Genomic DNA, 16,195 nt, shown 5'->3' on the forward strand with positions numbered 1-16,195 from the left:
AGAGAATGCCCAAGCGTATCTTTTTTGCGGGGCCACGGAACGGAACAACGGATGCGGACAGCACACGGTGTGCTGTCCGCATCTTTTGCGGCCACATTGAAATGAACGGGTCCGCACCCGTTCCGCAAATTTGCGGAACGGATGCGGATCCATTTATATGGTCGTGTGAATGCACCCTTACACCCCCAGTTACAGTATTTACCCCGCCCTCAACTGACCCCCACATGACCCGTAATGTATGTGCAAATAGACATGATCGAAACAAAAATAACCCCTTACCACGCCATGGTCCTGTCTGTCATTGGTCACCTGGTTACTTCTGTTGCGTAAGAACCTGAAATAGGCAATAAACGGTTTATATATATATAAAGTTACTAAACTTTTTTTAGACACATGGGTGGGGGAGGGGTGTTGGGGGGAATTTATCACCCCCCGAAGCCACTTGTCTGGCATGAAAAAAGTCACAAGCCTCACATTTGCAACTTTTAAGATGTCATTGTGTCTAAATCTACTCCTCCCTCATCACTTTCCTGAAAAGGGGTGTGGTCAGGGCAGAGATGGGGCGGGGCCAGCAGGCACAACAAATTTATCTTCATTTATGCCAGTTTTCTGGTGTAAATGAAGACAGAGATCTACGGCAGCTCCGACCACGGGCTGCCGAGGTTGTACCTAGGCGCATAGACCAAGTTCGGACCTGGCAGATGTGGTGTAGATTTTCTGTGTGGCGAATCCGCAGCAAATTACGGTACACTGCATCCACATCTAGCGGAAATTTCCTGTGCAGACAAACAAGCATGCTGCGGATTTTCACTGTGAATTTCACCCCTTCACTGTATAGGGGTTAATGTGCCGTAATATGCTGCTCATCCGCTGCTGGGAAATACCCACCATAGGTCACACAGGAGGGAAATCGGATTCTGTGCAGATTTTGGTGCGGGAAATGTATCAAATATCAATGACCCCCCATACAGTATAATGACCCCCAGAGCCCTCATTCAGTACAATGACTCCCAGTGACCCCCATACAGTATAATGACCCCCAGTGGCCCCCTCACTGGGGGTCATACTGTATGCAGGGGGCACTGGGGGTCATTATACTGTATGGGGGAGTCATTGGGGATCATTATACTGTGTGTAGGGGGAATGGGGTTCATTATACTGTGTAAGGGGTCCTCACACAGTATAATGACCTCCCAGTGGCCCCCTCACATACCTATCATTGCTGAAGTGCAGAGGAGCCGGCGGTCCTTTCATTCACGAACCGCAGCTCATCTCCCTGCGCTCCTTCTCTCCTCCGGCCCGCTGCAGCAGTGAGACACACGTCACAATGTCACCACTGGGCCGGGCCTGGAGGAGAGAAGGAGCTGCGGTTAGTGAATGAAGGGACCGCCAGCTCCCCTGTGCTCCGGCAATGAGCGTTTCCATATGTATTGATGGAAGCGCTCATAGCAGCCGGCCCAGCCCCCCTCTGAGAGCTGGACTGACCCAGCCCCTTCCTTGGCATGCCAGGTATGCCGGGTGCTGACGCTGGCCCTGAGTAAAACCCACATTTCAGAAGAGGCGGTTGATCCTCTCTATACTATATTAAAGGGATTGGCCGCCTTTTTTTGGGAGGGTTGAAATACTCTGGGTCCTGGCTACTTCGCTCTGCGTCCTTAGCTGCGTCGCTTGGGGCCTCTGCTATCGACATCCGCTTTGACGCTGCTGCTGCCCATCACTGGCCACAGCAGGTGTCCTGCCCCGTTGTGTCACATGACAAACTGACCTGACGCAAGGGGAGCAGTTCACTGCTGCGGCCAGTCATTGGATGCAGCAGCGTCAAAGCGAATGTTGACAGCAGGGGACCCAAGCGAAGTAGCCGAGGATGGGGAGCCAGGACCCAGCGGCGGGGAGCAGGTAACTATGCTTCCCTTTTGCAGGTCCGGCCAAGAGAAGGGGTTGCCAAGACCCCCTAAAAAGGTGGCCGACTCCCTTAAAGGAGTATCCCAGAAAACATATTCATCACCAATTTAGAGGATAGGTGCTAAATATCATTTTTTGGGGGGGATCCAATTGCTGGGACCCCAGGTGATCCCCATGTGAATGGAGCTGTAGTACGCGTGTGGATCCACCGTTCCATTCACCTCTATGGGACTGATGTAGTCACCGCTCCCAGATCCACAGAAGTAAGTAGAGCAATGGACCTACATGCGCCCTACCGCTCCACTCAGAGAGGTGACTCGGAGAACCTCGCTCTCGGGATGTCCCGGTGGTGTGAATACGGGACTATTCGACCCATATGGTAGCGATATCGATATCTCTGAGTTGAAGGAAGGAGAAGAATATGAACGGAAACGCGTTACCTGCTGTGTCTCAGGAATATATTATTCAGGTCATCATTGACTTGCACCAGTTCAATGATCACGTCCTCGTTTTGGACAATTTCCAAGAGTTTTAAGATCCTGGCTTGCATTTCCCGGCACGCCTTCTCCAGCTCCTGTCAATGAGGTGCAGCCATTAATGAGGGACATGTCGCTGAGGTAAGTACTGTCTGCTGACGGCGCAGGCTGCCTCCTCTCATTTGTAGAGCCTGGAGGCACCGACGCGGAAGCTGACAGAGCAGTGCCACTGCCATTGATCTACAGGTAATGGCGGGGACTGGGTGTTAATAAGAGAGCGCGCTTCCCACATTGTTACCGAGAAGAGCGCCATCATAAGAGATAAGAAATGTGCCTGCGGAGCGAGAGGAACGAGGAGGATGAAAGGAGGAGAGGAAATCAGGAGATTGCTGGATGGGGGATAATGCAAAAGGAATAGATGTGAGAGAAGGGCGTTTTAAAGGGATGTTACACTCTATGTTGAATTTTCCTTTGCAGTGTAGCTGCCGGTTCAGTCACTTCTCCTGACATGTCTACTTTAGTAAAAACGGGTATTCCCCATTAGGCCTCGTTCACATTTCCGTTTATCAATGACGTGTCCTGTCTGCATTTTCTGTGGACAGCGCACGTACCCATTGATTTAAATGTTTCTGTATTTTTTTTTTTACTGACCATTGGAGACCTGCACTACTTTGATCTGTGATGCAGACCAAGAACGCCCATTGAAGTCTATAGATCCGTGAACATCACGGACACAACACGCATGGCATCCGTGTTGCATCCATTTTTCACTGAAGACTAGTCAGTGAATTACGGATGACACACGGATGGTAAAAACGGACACACGGACCAACCACAGATCCCTCACCGACATCTTCACGGATGATACATGTACGCTTTTTTTCATGGACGTGTCATTGACAACGAAATGTGGGCGAAGCCTTAAATAATTCTGGATTAGTGATGAGCGAACTTGTGTTTTAAGTTCTGCGTCCAAAGTTCGGGTTCGGCTTATCGAAGAATCCAGTTATGGATTCCGCTACCACGGATCATGACGGAATTTGGAATCCATAACGGGATTCTTCGATAATCCGAACCCCAACTTTGGACGCCGAACTTAAACCACAAGTTCGCTCAACACTATTCTGGATCATATTTTCTTACTATTTTACTGTCTGCCCTTCCCCTGTTATTCCCTCTAGAAATGTAGGGTGTTACCAGGTGGGGGCGTGCCCCTCCACAGTCTGATACAAAGGAAATGGTAAAACCGGTTGTCTGTTTATGATCCAGCATTGGGAAATACAAGAATTTACTAAAGCAGACATGTCTCTTTGAGGACTAAGCCAATTGTGGCCAGCAGGGTCTACCCTGTAAAACCACGCCACAACCGATTTTTACAAGGCAAGTATCATTTTCTTCCATGGGATCAACATAGGGTTGATCCTGCTGACAAGGGGTATTAGGCATAGGGGATAACTATTAGATCTTCCTGCTGGGACCCCCACCAATCACAAGAAAGGTAGGGCCCGTATACCCGTAGAACCCTGATGGTTATCCCCTATCCTGTGGATATCAGATAACTTCACATAACCGGAACCCCCCTTTAAGGGTCAGAGGAATTTCTTTGTTTTTGCCTCTCAGCATAACCTTTTTATTTCACACCTGCATACAGTTACCGTATAGGACAGGGGTCAGTAACCTCCGGCACTCCAGCTGTGGTTAAACTACAACTCCCAGCATACTCTGTTCACTTCCGTGAGAGTTCTGAGAATAGCAAAGCAAGTGTGCATGCTGGGGGTTGTAGTATCACCACAGCTGGAGGGCAGAAGGTTGTTGATCCCTGGTCTAGGACATTGTTTTATTTTTTCTGACATCTTAAGTAATAGAAAAGAGTAACAAACCGGAAGGAGGAAAGAAAATGAAGGCAAAGAGATTGGGGGCTGTAGGCAGCAGTGAGGCCATAGGGTTGTAAGCAAGAAAACTTTCCTGGGTTTTCAACATAGGTCTGTACTCAAACTTTGATTCACTCCACCCTAATGATACCTGCAGGAGGTCCACGTCCTGTGGTATCTCTGCTCCCGGGGCGTTCTCCAGCATGATCTCCGACATGACTCTCACGTTCATTTTCACCATGTCCAGCTCACTGTACAGTTTACCGATCTGAGGACAAAGGACACTTTCATGGAAGCTTACCGAGGTGACATCATACAGGAGTGGACGACATTGTCCCCGCAACCCAACATCAAAAACCGCTGCATGCCTTTATATGACATCGGAGGCCCCATACACCTCTATGGCGGCATTATCATGGCTCCATACAACACATAGCTAAGAGGGCCATGAGGCCTGAAGAGGAGCCGTCACCTCTCCTGACGTGTCCGTTTTAGTAAATACTTGTATTCCCCACGATATAACAATTCTGGATCTGTTCTCTGAAATTTGCACTTTGTTATTCCTCCTAGAAATGTATAAATAAATTGTATGTTACCAGATGGGGTTGTGTCCGTGCACAGTGTGACATTGTCCAATCAACGGTGAGAGTGTCAAATTGTGCAGGATACCCCCCTTGGATAAGGGCAATGGTAACCCCCAGTTGTCAATTTATTCATACATTTCCAGGAGGAATAAAAGAAGAATGGCAGAGTGCAAAATTCAAAGGAATGATGATCCAGAATTGTTATTTCATGGGGAATAGAAGTATTAACTCCTGACTTGTCTGCTTTACTAACTACCTGCATCCCCTATGTAGTAACCATTCTGGAGCATCTATTTGTATGGTTCTATGATGTGTCATTCCTTTATTATTCCTACTAGAAACTGTGAATGAGTTACTAGCATTTTGCAATAAAGGTCCAGATGGGTGTTACCAGTTGGGGTGTATCCCTGCACAATCCGACACTGGAAGCACTGGCAAGTGTCAGTCTGTGCAGGGCCCAACTGGTAACATCCATCTGGACCTTCATTGCAAACTGCTAGTAACTTCTAGTAGGAATAACAAAGGAATGACACATGATAGATTCAAAAGAAAAGATGCTCTATAATTGTTATTATATGGGGGATGCAAGTAGTCACTAAAACAGACATGTTGGGAGAGGCGACCGCTCCTCTTTAAATAGAAGGGTAGTGTTACTAGAAGTCCCATTTTTTTAGATGTATACATGACATCCTCTGTGACACAGTACCTGTTCAGGTGAAAGCTCCTGCGTGGACGTCTCTGTACATGATGGGGTAGTAGTTCTGTCCGAAATAGCCTGCTTTTCGGCCTGAAGAAAAAGCAAAGACCACATGGATTTAGCTATTCTTATTATCTGCCGCTGTTACCGTTGAAGTTAAAGGGGTTGTCTCATCATAGACAATGGGGGCATATCGCTAGGATTTGCCCCCATTGTCTTACAGGTGCGGGTCCCACCGCTGGGACCCTCACCTATATCGAGAACGGAGCCCGGCAAAGTGGTGGCTGGAGGACTCCGGTCCGGCCAACACCAAGCCGGCTCCCGATAGAAGTGAATGGGAGCGTACCGCGCATGCGCGGCCCCCGCTCCCATTCATTTCTATGGGGCCGACGGTAATAGCCGAGCCAGCGCTCAGCGATTTTCGCCAGCTCCATAGAAAATGAATGGAGGGCAGCTGTGCATGCGCAGTGCGCCCTCCTTCACTTGCGGGGCTCTGTTCACGATATAGGTACGGGTCCTAGCGGTAGGATCCGCACCTAAAAGACAATGGGGGCATATCCTAGCGATATGTCCCCATTGTCCATGATAAGACAACCCTTTACATGCACGCGAACGTTGTTTGTTTCCGTGTCCATTCCGTTTCTTTTGCGGATAGGATGTGGACCCATTTCAATGGGTCCTCAAAAAACGCAGACAGCACACCGTGTGCTGTCCACATCAGTATGTCCGTTCCGCCGCAAAAAAATTATGCTTGTCCTATTTTTTTCTAGTTTGCGAACAAGGATAGGCATTATTACAATGGATCCGCAAAAAAAAACGGATACCATATGGAACGTCATCTTTTTTTTTTGTGAATCCGCAATTTGCGGACCGCAAAACACATACGGTTGTGTGCATGTAGCCTAATGCACACGACCGTATGTGTTTTGCGGTCCGCAAATTGCCCAAAGGACAAGGGACAAGGGATTATGGGGCAGCACCGACACGACCGCTGCAGTTTTTAAGCAACTGGTGGGAAATTGCTGCTTCAGCCTGCAAAACCTGCAAAACAAGGTGGAACAACTATTTTGTGGCCAAATCAGTTAAATTGGGTGTACCACGAAACATAATCTACAGTTTTCAGACCAGCACCTGGATTGGAATACTTTTGCATTTGCATATAATTAAAAGTTTAGTATAGCTAGTAAGCTATTCAATAAAATGCATTTGTATAGCGCCACCTGCTGTTTGTTCTTTTCCTTATTTCTAGTCCACCTTACTGAGCTGGTCGCACATGCTCAATTTAAATCTTCAACTGCCACCAGCCACATGTTCTATTAGAAGCTGTGGCTGTTACAGGGAAAGAGCTACAGCAGAAAAGACACGCCCTCTGAGAAAGAACACGCCCCTGAGGAGCCAGTATGAAGATCATCTGACAATTGGAGCAGTGAATGTGAAGATCCCTGGATCCATGTGAGGTACAGGCTGGTTCTAGCATTGTTATAAAACATGACAATCTCTTTCTATGATGCCTGATTTTAATTTTTTACATCAATCATGAAATAACCCCTTTAACGACTACTTAACATCAGTTTAAACTCCCCTGTCGCCGCATGCTGCCACAGTTTTCGCCCTTGTTGTCACCGGGTCAGTGCCGTCCTATGTGGCCCTATCCTTACTTGTCTATAAACAGGCATGTGACACATTTGTGCCGTACAGATCCCGCTAATTACTAAACCCCCCTAATCTTGTCTTACTCAGTCTTACATGTGCACCCTCCAGTATCTGAGCTGCTGCCTGAGCCTCCTTGGCTTTGTTTCTGGAGCGGTGTCATAAAATGATAATGCGATGCATGATAGCAGCCGCCGTGCTCATAAAAATGTTCCTGCCGACTCAGCTGCTTCTGGCTATTAAAGAAGTCATGAGCGTCCGGGAAGAAATCTATAAGATGAATGTATTTGTTTAAAAAGGACGTGTCCGGTGGCACCGCCGTGATGGTCCGGCGTGGAACGGGCCTCAGCTTATGGATTCTTTAACCTTTCAAGCATAGGCAGCATGTTAGATCTCCTTATGGAGACTTATTGGCAATGCTCCATGGGAAAACAACTCAGAGAGGTATGGCCATAAGAAAGACAAACAACTCGCTAGCGCCACCTTGTGGAAGTGGTGCCCTATGATACGACTTTATTAACAAGCCTTGGGACATGACAAGGGAAAATAGCCAAATATCCATCCATGGAACGTCGCCAATAAGTCTTCATACACAACTGATCTCATAAAGGAGTCGTCTCACTTCAAAAATGGCATTTATCATGCAGATAAAGTTAATACAAGCCACTTACTAATGTATTGTGATTATCCATATTACCTCCTTCACTGGCTGGATTTATTTTTCCATTACATTATACACTGCTCGTTTCCATGGTTACGTCCACCCTGCAATCTATCAGTGGTGGTTGTGCTTGCACACTATAGGAAAAAGCACCAACCCGTTGTGAGCTCCCTAGGTCCAGGCCACCAGACAGGCCAGCACTTTTGCCTATAGTGGGCAAGCACGACCACCACTGCTGAATTGCAGGGTGGTCGTAACCATGGATACAAGCTGTGCATAATGTGATGGAAAAATGAATCCAGCCAGCAAAGGAAGCAATATGGACAATAACAATACATTAGTAAGTGGCTTGTATTAACTTTCTCTACATGATAAATGCCACTTGCTGAAGTGACACAACCTCTTTAAGGAGATTCAGCACCCTGCCTAAGCTGCTTCCAAGGCATCGCACTCAGCCAGCCAAAGTCCTACTCATTACTGATGAGGGGCAAACACCCCGAAACAGCTGTCTACAGATGGATATATGGCTTGACTATTTTCCCGTGTCATGTCCCAAAGCTTGTTATAAAAGTCGGATTTGGACTTACAGGTATAGAGAGTCACTGCCACGAGGTGGTTCACTTTCCTTAAAACCTCTTTGCATATTAAAGGGTAACTTTCATGTTTTCATCAAAAAAATCTATTTTAGCATATGTTACTGCTGCAGCAGCATTATGCATAAAGCAATCTTTAGTTTCTTCACATACCACTGTTTTCCTTAAGTTTTTCCCCTAGTTATGGCTGTTTAAAAATTTAGGACTTTCTCAAGATGGCTCCTCTGCCAGTTCTCTGAGGCCAAAACTGCTTTCCCCTTACTTCACATACACAACTGCTGTAGCCAGCAGCCCCCTGCCAGCCAATCAGATTGCATTACTGAGAGACACGCCTCCTCACTCTGAAGCCCAATGCAGGCAAGCAGTGTGAAGGACCGCCCCTCCGTCCTCCAGTCTTCCTAGTCGGAGACAGACAAGCCATACCAACTGTCTTTTAAGGGAGCAGTGGAAAGGAACAGGAGACATTAATGAAAGTTGTTATTATATAAGGTAATTACAGATCTTTTGACAATCACTGACCGACTAACTCAGGTATACATGCCTAGCTGTAATAAACTAGCAAATAAAATAAAAAATGACAGTTACACTTTAACCTTTCAAGTAAAATATTACCACGTAAAAGAATCTTATATCCATAGAAAGTGCTTGAAGAAACTAGCATGCATTCTTAGTCGAACTGAGCATGCATGTGCATTCTGGAGTCAGGAGGAATAGCTGTAATAGCCGTCTGGTATATGAAACCTTAAAAAGGTTTGATACTGATGGTCTATAGTCAGGATAGGTGAGTGTCATGGTGAGGTCTGACTCCTGGCGCCCCCGCCAATCAGCTGTATTAAGAGACTGGAGTGTTTGATGAGCCCTGCATCTTCTTCAAACAGCTAATCGGTGAGGGTGTGGGAGTCGGCCGCCTGCCAATCTGATATTAATGGCCTATCCTGAGTATAGGCCACTAATATGAAAATAACACCAACAACACAACATCTAGACTAAAGGTAATTATAATAGTAAGAACACTAGATGTAATCAAAGTGTATTCATTCATTTTACACAGAAAACAATATTAGAAGCAAAACACAGTTACATGATAAAATATACTGTAAAACAACATTTCATTTATTTGTTTAAATTAGTGATGATCGAGCATGCTCGGCCGAACACCAGTCGCGATGCTCGGCACATCGCAGTGTTGAGTCAAATACCGCGTGTGCTCGAGCGCCATGCTCGAGTCTCCTCCCCGCACATTTGTTGGCTGCTACGCAGCCAATAAACGTGCAGGTAAGTGCTGCCACTCACTGTAATGCCGTAACCATGTTGGTAAGGCCTCATGCACATGACAGTTGTGTGTTTTGGGGTCCGCAAATTGCAGATCCGCAAAACACAGATGGCGTCCGTGTGCGTTCCGCAACGGCACAGAAAGCCATTGATATAACTGCCTATTCTTGTCCACAAAACGGACAAGAATAGGACAGGTGTCACAGCCAGACAGCTGAGAAGCGCTCACAGGAGCTTCTCAGATCCTCCTCCTTGAATTTCTTTGTTTTGGTTTAGTTTCTCATCTCGTTAGTCTATCTCAGCTGTCATGCAGTTAGACTGATCGCTACCCTTTAAGTTCCTCCCCATAATGCAGTAGTGTGCGGCTGATACAACTTCCTGGAGTGTGTGTGCGCATGCTGTTCCCAGTTCCCAGTCGTCATTCGTCTGCAAGATAAGTGCTGTTTATGTATTTATGATTTTGTCTTTTCTGGATCCAGGTGACCCTGACTCCCTCCGTGTCAGTGTAGGGAGCCGGTGGTCGTGTCCCTTTACTATTGTAGGGTCTTCAGGTAATAGATAGCCGAGGAACGTGGATATGCGGCCATCCACCTTTGGGGTGTTCGCATAGGCTGAGCAGTGAGGGAGAGCGGCAGGTCTATTGCAGGGGTCTCCCTTTGTTCCTTAGTTGTGGATCCAGAGAGACATTGTTTATATGGTATTGTCTTGTTTCCTGTACACCATCCGTGACAACAGGTTATATTTTTTTTGCGGACCACGGAACGGAGCAACGGATGCGGACAGCACACGGAGTGCTGTCCGCATCTTTTGCGGCCCCATTGAAGTGAATGGGTCCGCATCCAAGCCGCAAAAACTGCGGCTCGGATGCGATACCAAAACAATGGTCGTGTGCATAAGGCTTTACTGGCATTATAGTGATTGGCTGGATGGAACGAGTCATCGGGTGCTATAAAGCACCCGATGACACGTGGTTCGGCCAATCTTAGTCAGGGAGAGCTGTGCTGTAGATGGGACAGATAGTGTAGGGAATTGAATTTTATTTTTTGGTGAGGAAGGGTTGGTGTTAAAGACCTTTTAAGGACTATAGTTGTATCTGGCAGCAATATACACTCACCTAAAGAATTATTAGGAACACCATACTAATACGGTGCTGGACCCCCTTTTGCCTTCAGAACTGCCTTAATTCTATGTGGCATTGATTCCACAAGGTGCTGATAGCATTCTTTAGAAATGTTGGCCCATATTGATAGGATAGCATCTTGCAGTTGATGGAGATTTGAGGGATGCACATCCAGGGCACGAAGCTCCCGTTCCACCACATCCCAAAGATGCTCTATTGGGTTGAGATCTGGTGACTGTGGGGGCCATTTTAGTACAGTGAACTCATTGTCATGTTCAAGAAACCAATTTGAAATGATTCGAGCTTTGTGACATGGTGCATTATCCTGCTGGAAGTATCAGAGGATGGATACATGTTCTCATTCTGTTTACGCCAAATTCGGACGCTACCATTTGAATGTCTCAACAGAAATCGAGACTCATCAGACCAGGCAACATTTTTCCAGTCTTCAACAGTCCAATTTTGCTGAGCTCGTGCAAATTGTAGCCTCTTTTTCCTATTTGTAGTGGAGATGAGTGGTACCCGGCGGGGTCTTCTGCTGTTGTAGCCATCCGCCTCAAGGTTGTGCGTGTTGTGGCTTCACAAATGCTTTGCTGCATACCTCGGTTGTAACGAGTGGTTATTTCAGTCAACGTTGCTCTTCTATCAGCTTGAATCAGTCGGCCCATTCTCCTCTGACCTCTAGCATCAACAAGGCATTTTCGCCCACAGGACTGCCGCATACTAGATGTTTTTCCCTTTTCACACCATTCTTTGTAAACCCTAGAAATGGTTGTGCGTGAAAATCCCAGTAACTGAGCAGATTGTGAAATACTCAGACCGGCCCGTCTGGCACTAACAACCATGCCACGCTCAAAATTGCTTAAATCACCTTTCTTTCCCATTCTGACATTCAGTTTGGAGTTCAGGAGATTGTCTTGACCAGGACCACACCCCTAAATGCATGGAAGCAACTGCCATGTGATTGGTTGACTAGATAATTGCATTAATGAGAAATAGAACAGGTGTTCCTAATAATTCTTTAGGTGAGTGTATATTTTTAGCGCAACCTGCTCTAAATAGCTTGAAATTATTTGGCCGCTGCAGCGACATTATCTGCACTACATCTCCTGTGTAACGTGTGCAGATCCAAAAAATATCTGTGCCATCCGGTGCACTTTTTCCGTAGCCTGTGTCCGCTGCGGACAGTGACATTAAATTCCAGCAATATCAATATACATGGATATATAATGGGGTAAATAGTTGTAAACAATTCCAGCATATAGAGTAACCCCTAGGACAGTGACATTACCTGCGCTACATCTCCTGTATAACGTTTGCGCATCCTAAAAATATCTGTGACATCCAGTGTACTTTTTACGTAGACGGTGTCTGCTGCGGACAGTTACATTACCTGCGCTACATCTCCTGCATAACGTTTGCGCATCCCAAATAGCTGTGACATTCACTGAAATTTTTTATTAGCCGCTGGTGACACCAGCGACATTACCTGCTCTACATCTCCTGTATAACGTTTGCGCATCATAAATATCAGTGACATCCAGTGTACTTTGTACGTAGATGGTGTCCGCAGCGGACAGTTACATTACCTGCGCTATATCTCCTGTATAACGTTTGCACATCCTAAATAGCAGTGACATTCAGTTTAATTTATTTGCGCATACAATTACAAAACCTGCGCTACTGTACGTGTGACATACTTGCAAGCATATATACCATTTAGTATGCAGAAGGCAAGCAGTAAGGGACCGGGAAGTGGCCGTGCTGCTGATGGGGCACGCAGAGGCCGTGGCCCTGGGCACGGTGAAACTGTGCCTGCTGCCGAAGCAAAAGAAACACACTCATCCACAATGCCTAGCTTCATGTCCCAGTTTTCAGGGCGGCGCAGGACACCACTCTCGAAGTCAGACCAGTGCGACCAGGTGGTCGGTTGGATTGCAGCAGATAATGCTTCCAAGTCGGTTAAGCACCACCCTGTCTTCCACAAAGTCCAGTCTCAGTAGTCAAGAGTCTGGTCAACAGAATCCTCACCCTGATCCTCCTTCCTCCCAGCATGGAGAGTCTTGCCAAACAAGTGATCCCACACTCGGATATTTCGAGGAGCTCTTTTCATCGCCATTCCTTGATTTGGGCCTCTCGCCAAGCCCGCTTGAGGAGGGACATGAGGAGATCGTGTGCACCGATGCCCAAACCCTTGAGCATCCACAGTCACAAGAAGATGACGGTGGGGGGCGGCAATTAGTGTTTCACGAGGTGGATGATGATGATGAGACACAGTTGCCAATATGTCAACGGCAATTATTATCTCAAGAGGTTGATGATGAGGATGAGACACAGTTGTCAATAAGTGAGGTTGTTGTTAGGTCAACAAGTCAGGAAGATGACCAGAGTGAGGAAGTGGAAGAGGAGGTGGTGGACGATTAAATCAATGACCCAACCTGGGAAGGTTGCAAGCCGAGCGAGAACAGCAGTACAGAGGGGGAGGGATCCGCAGCACCGCAACAGGTTGGAAGAGGCAGTGAGATGGCAAAAGGGAGAAGGCGGTAGGTGGGTAGGTGTTCCGCAGTCTGGAGCTTTTTTGAGGAAAGTGCTAAAAGAATTGTCATTTGCAACCTGTGCCATACCAAAATGAGCAGGGGCGTGAACACTAGCAAACTCACCACCACCAGCATGATCCGCCACATCAAAGCACCCTAATAGGTGGGCCGAACGCCTGGGTCCACAACTAGTGTCTGCAGGTCACACCACTGCCTCCTCTTCCCCTGTGTTACGTGCTGGCCAAATCCCTGTCCAAGACGCAGGCCGGATGCCTCCCGCCCTGCACCTGGACCTTCGCAAGCACCATCAGCTAGCACATCCACTTCTGTGTCCCAGCACAGTATACAGATGTCCATACCCCAGGCCTTAGAACGAAAGCGCAAATACCCAGCCACCCACCCACAGGTGGCACTAAAAGCGCATCTTTCCAAATTGCTGTCCCTGGAAATGTTGCCATTTAGGCTTGTGGACACTGAGGCTTTCCGCAGCCTGATGGCGGCGGCCGTCCCTCGTTACTCAGTCCCCAGCCGCCACTATTTTTCCAGGTGTGCCGTCCCCGCCTTACACCAGCATGTGTCCCGTAACATCAGCCGTGCCCTGACCAACGGAGTTTTGGGAAGGTCCACTTAACGACTGACACATGGACAAGTGCTTGTGGCCAGGGACGCTACATTTCCCTGACAACACACTGGGTGAACGTTGTGGAGGCTGGGAGCTAATTGTACCCTGGGATGGCACAGGTGCTACCGACGTTGAGGATTGCGTGCCCTACTTCCATCAGGATTTCCGCCACCACCTACAATCAGTGTCGGACTGGGGCGCCTAGGGCCCACCAGTAAAATTTATTTTGGGGGCCCACCATACAGATACATTCAAATATTACCTGCAAGATACTACCAGATGATTGAATACGGGGTTTCCTGCAGCAACTCTGAGAAGGTAGGTCCTGGGGAGAAGAGGACACTGGCAGCTTTCCTCTATACCTAGAAGTCATCTCAGGCTCTGATTGTGTCCATAATAATAAACTGGGGAGTATCTATAATAATCTATCAGGTTTTTTTTATATGAACATAGGCTGCTTGAGGTTCTGTACATTGAATATATGTATGTAGTGCAGTAAGTCTACTGTGTTATGTGCCACTTGTGCAGGGGGTGGGAGACTAGGGGCCCACCTTGCTCAGGGGCCCACAGGGGGATTCACCTGTACCCCTGTGGGCCAGTGCGAGCCTGCCTACAATAGTAGCGGAAAGCCCCCCTTCTCCTCCTCCACCTCCTCCACTTCCACCTCTGAATTCTCATCGTGCAGCACCAGTCAGCCATCAGTCAGTAGCTGGAAGCAGTGCAGCACTGCAGTGGGGAAGCGGCAACAGGCCGTGCTGAAACTAATTTGCTTACTGACAAACAGCACACCGCCGCAGAGCTGTGGCAGGGGATAAGAGACCAGACTGAGCTGTGGCTCTTGCCACTCAACCTAGAACCAGGCATGGTTGTGTCTGATAATGGCCGTAACTTGGTGGCTGCTTTGGAGCTCGGCAAGCTCACACACATACCATGCCTAGCCCATGTGTTCAACTTAGTGGTTCAGCAGTTTCTCAAAACCTACCCCAATTTGCCTGAGCTACTGGTGAAGGTGCGCAGCGTGTGTGCCCATTTCTGAAAGTCATCTACAGCTGCTGCCGGTCTGGCAACGCTGCAGCAGTACTTGTAATTGCCAGCTCACCGACTGTTGTGTGACGTGAGCACTCGCTGGAACTCCACATTCCACATGTTGGCCAGGCTTTGTGAGGAGCAGAGGGCAGTAGTGGAATACCAGCTGCAACATCGTTGTCGCCTTTCCAGTCAGCTTACGCTGTTCATAAGCGACAAGTGGGCATGGATGTCTGACCTCTGTGAGGTTTTATGCAACTTTGTGGAATCAATACAGATGGTGAGTGGCGATGCCGCTATTATGAGCTTAACCATGCAGCACGCCAGACCTGCAGGGTATAGCGAAGTGAGGTCACGGTTATGGGCAATCGAGGGTTGCTCACTGTATTGGAGAACCCTGGGCAGGCATGCGGCAGGGAATGAGAGGTAGACACAGTTCCTCTGGGGCACACTCGGTATGTAGGGACCAGGCCTGATGGTGGATGAGGTGCCCTGGATGTTACAGGTATTTTGAGTGCCTGGGGCAAGGTCCCTTTTGGATTCGTGACGCCAGTGCCTGTAACGGTGGCACACCGATTTATAGTTGGAATAAGTGAGATACACAGGTAGTATAGTGAACCAAACGTTGCTTTACTTAACAGTCCAACTTTGTACATACAGATGGTAATACAGTCCTTTAGATCAAGTACTTCACAAGCAGGCTTACTCCACAAGATGGCAGGTATTGATCATGCAAGATACTCAGAGGGTAAATCCACAACACACTCAGAATCAGGTTGTACCTTTCCTCAGAAATGGCGTACACTGTTCCTTTCTAGAACTCCTGTCTGGTTTCAATCCCAAGGCCCGGATGCCTAAATGGTGGCTTAAATCCTTGGTATATATATCTTCCTCTCGTATTAAATCCTTGCTTTGCTTCCTAAAGCATCTGCCTATCAGCGTTACTTATCTTTGCTTGTAATATCCTTGCTTGACTGGTGAAGGACTGCGGGTTTCTCCCAGGAGGTGCTGTCCTGCAACTGGGGTGTCTCTACTGAGCTAATCCTAGCCTCAGGAGCTTCAGGTGGACGAAGTAACTCCTCTAGTCCCCTGGAATGAACTACCACTCCCCTGTCTGGGCCTTCCTATATATATCTAGGGCTCTCTAGCTCCCTCTTACCTCTGGGATGTCTAACTACACCCAA

At 47.7% G+C, this 16,195-nt stretch overlaps 1 protein-coding gene across 1 annotated transcript in view; it reads right to left on the reverse strand.

The window, feature by feature from the left end:
* The window catches only part of TOM1L1 (target of myb1 like 1 membrane trafficking protein), a 99,128-nt gene that overhangs the window by 22,349 nt on the left and 60,584 nt on the right, over positions 1-16,195 (reverse strand). Inside the window, exons 6-9 of the mRNA XM_040437018.1 lie at positions 5,540-5,620; positions 4,401-4,517; positions 2,343-2,476; positions 280-334 (exon numbers count right to left, since the gene is read on the reverse strand). Of these exons, the coding sequence (XP_040292952.1) occupies positions 280-334; positions 2,343-2,476; positions 4,401-4,517; positions 5,540-5,620 (387 nt within the window). The remainder of the gene's footprint in view (positions 1-279; positions 335-2,342; positions 2,477-4,400; positions 4,518-5,539; positions 5,621-16,195) is intronic.

Source organism: Bufo bufo, chromosome 6 (genome assembly GCF_905171765.1).
Source record: "Bufo bufo chromosome 6, aBufBuf1.1, whole genome shotgun sequence".
Taxonomy (NCBI): domain Eukaryota; kingdom Metazoa; phylum Chordata; class Amphibia; order Anura; family Bufonidae; genus Bufo; species Bufo bufo.